Raw genomic sequence first — 6,016 nt, 5'->3', positions numbered from 1 at the left:
TGAAGGCATGAATAGACTGAAGACTTATGTCCCTTGAACAAGAGGCAATTCTCCCAGTGGTCTTGAACCTCTACATGGGCTCTCCCAGAGTCTTCAGCCTGCTGGACCACGCCAGCAGATTTTGGACCTTCCAGCCTCTACAATCATGTAAGCTAATTTCTTAAAATAAATTTCTCTCTTTTTCCAGTTCCCACCCCAAACCTACCATAGTCATGGCGACATCACTTCTGGGCAGCATGGCAGGGTGCCCTTTATCACTGTCTTTCTGATGCCTGGAGGAGCTGTGCCACCTTTTTCTACCTGAACCTGCTAAGACAAGGCCATAGCTACTCCATCTCAGTACCTGGATGGGACCAGGCTGCAGGTCCATGGCCAGTCCTAGAATATCCTCCACTAGCCCACAGTCTACTGCTCGTATCTCTGTGTTTTTCCTTCTAGTCCTTTTTCTTCTTGAATTCTGTTGTATTGACACACCCAGATCATACTTTATATAAGTTTTGTATGGTCTTTAAAAAAATATCACATTACATCCTGAGTGTATTATTGGAAATTTGACTAAGACTTGATTTTTTTGATGTGTGCCATGCTTAGTCGCTCAGTCGTGTCCGACCCTTTGCGACCCTCTGAACTGCAGCCTACCAGGCTCCTCTTTTCATAGGGATTCTCCAGGCAAGAATACTGGAGTGGGTTGTCATGCCCTCCTCTAGGGGATCTTCTCAACCCAGGGGTTGAACCCAGGTCTCCTGCATTGCAGGTGGATATTTTTACCATCTGAACCGAGATCCATAATAATCTTTTTTTTTATATATATATTTTTGGCTGTGCTAAGTCTTAGTTGTGGCACAATCTTCAGTCTTCACTGTGGCAAGTGGGATCTTTAGTTGAGGCATGCAAATTCTTAGTTGAAGAGTGTGGGATCTAGTTCCCTGACCAGGGATTGAACCCAGGCCACCTGCACTGGGAGTGCAGTCTTGGCCTCTGGACCACCAGGAAAGTCCCCGCCCTTAATATTCTATCATGTACCAGTCATTGGTTGTTCCACAAACATTTGTGCAGTGCACGCAATATGCCAGGTGTTGTGTGGGTTGTGCAAATGGCTGTGTGTAGGACAAATGTGTGAGTCGATGCATACAGGGCAAGAGGCACTGTCTATACCGCTCCACGGCACTGGCTGCTGATTTCCAGGTTCACAGCTGTTCTAGGGAACTGAAATTGCCTGAGTATGTGAGAGGAGCATTGGTGCATTTTAGATGGCTGCTGTGGGCATGAGCTCTGGACATATCCCCACTTAGGGGTGTTTTCTGGTAGAAGCAAAGGAAAGCTTCAGGACCAGTACTTGTCAGAGATATCATCTTCCATGAGCTGCTTCTTTACTTTTTAAACTCATTTTTTTCAAAAGGTAATAGGCTCTCATGGTTCTAAACAATACTGTACAAAACAATAATGTACACAATGAAAAGACCCATTACCACCTTATCCATATCTGCCAGGTACCCACCTCTGATAACCATTTACGACATTTTTTGCATGTATTATTCTAGTGTTTATTTATGCAAATGCAAGTATACATGCTTATTTTTTTCCTTTTCAATACAAAAAGGTTGTCTACAATGTATATACTTTTGTGCCTTGATTTTTGCACTAACAGTATTTCTCAGAGATATTTCCAGGTAAGCTGGGCCCTAAAAGATAAGCAAGTTGTCAAGGCAGAGAGGCATATTTGAGACATGAGGGGAGCATGTCTAGAAGCTGATTCCAAGAACCATGGATAGAGTTCATGGATGGAGCATGAGGAACTAAGATTGGAGCTAAGATTGGAGAGGCAAGCCAATACCAGGGAGAGACTTCAGGTCATGAGTGTTCATCCAGAAAGAGCTGAGCAGTCTTTATGGGCTTATAAGTGGCATTGACGTGGTCAGATCGTCTCCCAGCTACACTTCTCTGCCCACTCTATTTCTCTGGACTCCAACATACCGAGACCATGGTAGTGTGTGTCCATTTCAGTCCAGGGGATCATCTGATGCCTAAACTCAGACCTCACAATAGCTGCCACGTAGGCCAGTTATGATGCAAGATGTTTGTGACTGTCATTTGGATTCGCATTAAAGCTGTCTTAGGAAGAAACTCCAGGCACTGACACCTCCCATCCTAGCCTGGAGCCAGAGTATGATCAGAGAATGGGAGAATGGCTGTCCGAAGATTGGAAAACAGAGGGCTAGAGATTCAAGGGCCCAAGAGAGGATGACTACAGAGGGGAAGTTAAATAAGAATGGAATACCGGTGCGCGTATTCAATATAAGCGATTCCTTCCTGAATAAAGAGTCCCTGTCCTCCCAAGGGGATCTATGCCCTGCTTCACCACTGGGGTGAGTGTAACTGTGCTCCTGGTCCGTTCCCTCCCACCCATGTCAGATTTGAAGCCAAATGGAAGAGCCCACCCTGTGGCTGTAGAAACTGTGATCACAGAGCATCACCCTTTGTGATCAACGTGGCATCAGCCTTTGTGAGATTTCCCACTCCAAAAGGCAAAACTAGGAAGACCATTTCCGAGTTCTAATACACCTCTCTGCCTTCCAGGATATGGACCAAGTTCTACAAGTCAGACCCACGCATCGCCCTCGGGAAATACTCTCCCTTGGAGAAAGAGATCCTAGTAAGTGCTGTGAAATTTATACACAGGGAGGCTCCAGGGAATCCAGGCAGTTAGGCTAGGAGAGTCAGAGTTTCAAAAACCACCAGCAACACAGGTGTGAGTCTCCCAAGCAGTGGAGGAGAGTTGGCTGAGTTAACTAGTGGCTTCCATATTTGCCTAGCAAAAGCAAAATACTCTCTTATTACAAAGTCCCAAGCAGGACTGTAACTACAAGTGATAACAAATCACGGAAGCGGCCTCTTCTTGAGCCCTTATCTTGCACTAGTTGCTTTCATATATGTTATCTTATGGAGACCTCACAGGGGTAAGATCAATACAATTCTCTCAGATTCATAGTAGGTGAGAAGGAGAGTCAGATTTGAAACCAGGCTCATCTGTTCCCAAAGATCTACCCTCATTCTCACTATACAGGGTCTCGGGCACCCTCACAGATGAAGGGCAAGGGAGCCACTAGATAATTCTTTCTGTGCGTGTCCTTTGCTCCTGTCCCATTGAGAACTTTTTAAAAATTTTCCATCGTAAATGCTATATTTTTATGTTTTTGTTGTTGTTGAGGTAACATTGATTTAGAACATTATTGTTGAGGCAGTCCGAGAGCAGGTGGGAAAAGAATTTCCGGACACAGAATACTGCAGAAAGGAGTGTTTTATTTAAAAAAAAAAAAAAATAGCAGAGATAAAGTGGGCATTTCGAGTGCAACAGGCTGATAACTTCTGACAAGCCAGGGAGAGTTGACCACTTTCATGAGTTAATAGCCAATTTTTATAGCCTCAAGACAAAGACAGTTCCTACTGGAAGGCTGGTGTTAGGTGATTGGAGTGCGACAGGGTGTTTACTGGAGTGGGCATCTTTGCCTAACTGGGAATCAGGAAGCTTGTTAGTGATGAACAAGGGGACTTTTGGTAAGGTTACAAAGGGGCCCGGTTGGCTTTGGTAAGGTTACAAAGGGGCTCAGTTAGCCTTGGTTCCAGGCTCTGCTTCTGTGGCCTTGGTACAGGGGCCTCACACCTGTGACCTGCAGCAGAACTCAGCAATTACATCAGCGTCTTGTGTACAACGCTGGGTTTCATATTTCTCTATGTGCTACGTGTGCTCCCCGCCAAAATTTAGTTTTCTCCATAACCTTACAGCTCATCTCCTTTACCCTTTTTTCCCTTCCCCTCCCCACTCTTCCTTCTCTGGTAACCACTACTCTTGTTTTCTCCCCTTTACTAACCCTTGATGTACGATACTAAGTGAAGTGAAGTCGCTCGGTCATGTCTGGCTCTTTGCAGCCTGGTGGGCTCCTCCGTCCATGCGATTCTCCAGGCAAGAATACTGGGGTGGGTTGCCATTTCCTTCTCCAGGAGATCTTCCTGACCCAGGGATCAAACCTGGGTCTCCTGCATTGCAGGCAGATACTTTACCCTCTAAGCCACCTGGGAAGCCCATACTAAGTGAAATAAATCAGATTGAGAAATACAAATACTGTAGAAATTCACCCACATGTGGATTATAAAAAACTAACGAACAAACAAATGAACACATCAATCCCCTTGAGATTTTAACCACCACCTCTCCCCACTCACCCCCCAGCCCCCTGCCCATTGGCCCTGGAGAAGGGGATGTCAACCTACTGCAGTATTCTTGCCTGGAGCAGAGCCTGGCAGGCTCTAGTCCATGGGGTTGCAAAGAGTCGGACACGACTGATGGACTCACACACCTTTTCCCTCGTCAGCGTCTAGGTGGCGTTCACACCGTCGCAGCCCGGAGGTTTCTGACTTACAAGCAAGAGGAAGAACGGAAAATGCTCAAGGAACTACAGACGCTGTCTTCAGACTACAAACGGGCGGTGGATTATAGAAGGCAACACACCCCTCCTTGTGCCATCTGTGGGCCCCTGGGGAAAATGTGGACGGCCAAGGTGATCGTGTCCCCGGAGGAGTTCAGGATGCCCCGGCGGGAGAGGCTGAACGTCAGCAAGCACATAGAGCGTATGCAGCTGGCGAGAGCCCTGCGGAGCAAGCAGCTCCTACCCTACATCGAAAGGTTTAGGAGCTCGTCGCTTCTGCCTGCAGGGGGCCTGGGCCCCATGGCAAGGGCCAGGGCTGGGGAAGGCCAGGATGACTGCAACGCCGACGATGGTAACGATGCCCATCAAAAGGGGAGAGGCGAGGCAGAGAGCAAAACCTCCAAAAGACAGGAAATTAAAATGAACGTCATTTTCAAGTCAGAAGAACCCAAAAAATGCATAACGTACCATCCAATCGATCTAAAACCATTCTTCCCTGCAAAGAAAGCGGAAAGGTCCATCACTGGCTTAACAAACAGAAGTCTTTTGCACGTGTCAGAATTTCCTGGCGACCTCATGCTAATGAATCAGGATTTTCTGTCTCGGGGGATCTACCCCAGTTATGCATCACAGGCCACCCGTCTGGAGGAAGAGAATGCCTGGAAAGAGTACATGTGCAAAGTTGCTTCCCATCATTATTAAAGTTTTGTTTATCTCCATGGTAACCCAGCCTCCTGGTCCTTATTACTCCTGCAGCTCTGCCCCAGGTGTCCTTTCTCTTTTTTTTTCTTTTTTTTTCTTTTTTTTACTTTTAAAAAACTTTTCATTAAAAAAAATTATTTTATATTGTAATGGGGTTGATTAACAATATTTCAGGTGTACAGCAGAGTGATTCAGTCATATATATTAATATTTTTTTGGGCTTCCCTGGTGGCTCAGCTGGTAAAGAATCTGCCTGCAGTGAGAGAGACCTGGGTTCGATCCCTGGGTTGGGAAGATCCCCTGGCGAAAGGAAAGGCTACCCACTCCAGTATTCTGGCCTGGAGAATTCCAGGGACTGTCTAGTCCAAGGGGTTGCAAAGAGTCAGACACAACTGAGCAACTTTCACTTCTGTGCTCTTTTTGGCTTCCTAGGTGGTACAGCGGGAAAGAATCCACCTGCCAGTGCAGAGACAGTCCATGGGATCACACTAAGTCAGACACTTCTGAAGCAGCTGAGCATACACACACACACACACACACACACACACACAAAGCAAGTGTAAACTCTGCAAGGCCTTGCAGATCCTTGAAAAGAAGCCCTGTTGCGCACGGACATTGCCGGTGGTAGAATAAGCATATGTCCAGAAGGGACACATGGACTGGTTTATGTTATGGGGGGAAGGGCAGGGAGACAAGGGACATTCTGAGATGGGACGCTGGGTTCTCACCTGGACAGTGTGTGGTCTGGGGCTGGGCATCTGTGTGAGAGAGAAGGAAGGTTAGATCTAAAGCACAGATGTGTCCAACTGGAATCAAAGCTGAAGCAACTTTGAGAAATAGACTCTGGGCTGATGTTTTTCATGATTCCTCTGAGGAGTCACTGTCAATGT

General features: G+C 46.6%; 1 protein-coding gene across 1 annotated transcript; it reads left to right on the top strand.

Annotated features, from left to right (window-relative positions):
* Positions 1–2,114: 2,114 nt before the first annotated feature.
* C23H10orf120 (chromosome 23 C10orf120 homolog) lies at positions 2,115–5,126 on the top strand. Its single transcript, XM_006080399.4, has 3 exons — positions 2,115–2,366; positions 2,578–2,653; positions 4,371–5,126. Exons 1-3 carry the CDS (start codon positions 2,167–2,169, stop codon positions 5,124–5,126), a joined length of 1,032 nt encoding a protein of 343 aa, XP_006080461.3. The 5' UTR covers positions 2,115–2,166.
* The last annotated feature ends 890 nt before the right edge of the window (positions 5,127–6,016 follow it).

This window comes from Bubalus bubalis, chromosome 23, assembly GCF_019923935.1.
Source record: "Bubalus bubalis isolate 160015118507 breed Murrah chromosome 23, NDDB_SH_1, whole genome shotgun sequence".
Taxonomy (NCBI): domain Eukaryota; kingdom Metazoa; phylum Chordata; class Mammalia; order Artiodactyla; family Bovidae; genus Bubalus; species Bubalus bubalis.
The sequence above is the reverse complement of the archived record's forward strand: the minus strand, read 5'-3'. Positions and strand labels throughout refer to the sequence as shown.

Coding starts and splice junctions, on each gene's coding strand:
- C23H10orf120 (XM_006080399.4), top strand. CDS start 2,167: ATGATCAGAGAATGGGAGAATGGCTGTCCGAAGATTGGAAAACAGAGG. Junction 2,367..2,577: donor TGCCCTGCTTCACCACTGGG/GTGAGTGTAACT, acceptor TCTGCCTTCCAG/GATATGGACCAAGTTCTACA. Junction 2,654..4,370: donor CCTTGGAGAAAGAGATCCTA/GTAAGTGCTGTG, acceptor TTCCCTCGTCAG/CGTCTAGGTGGCGTTCACAC.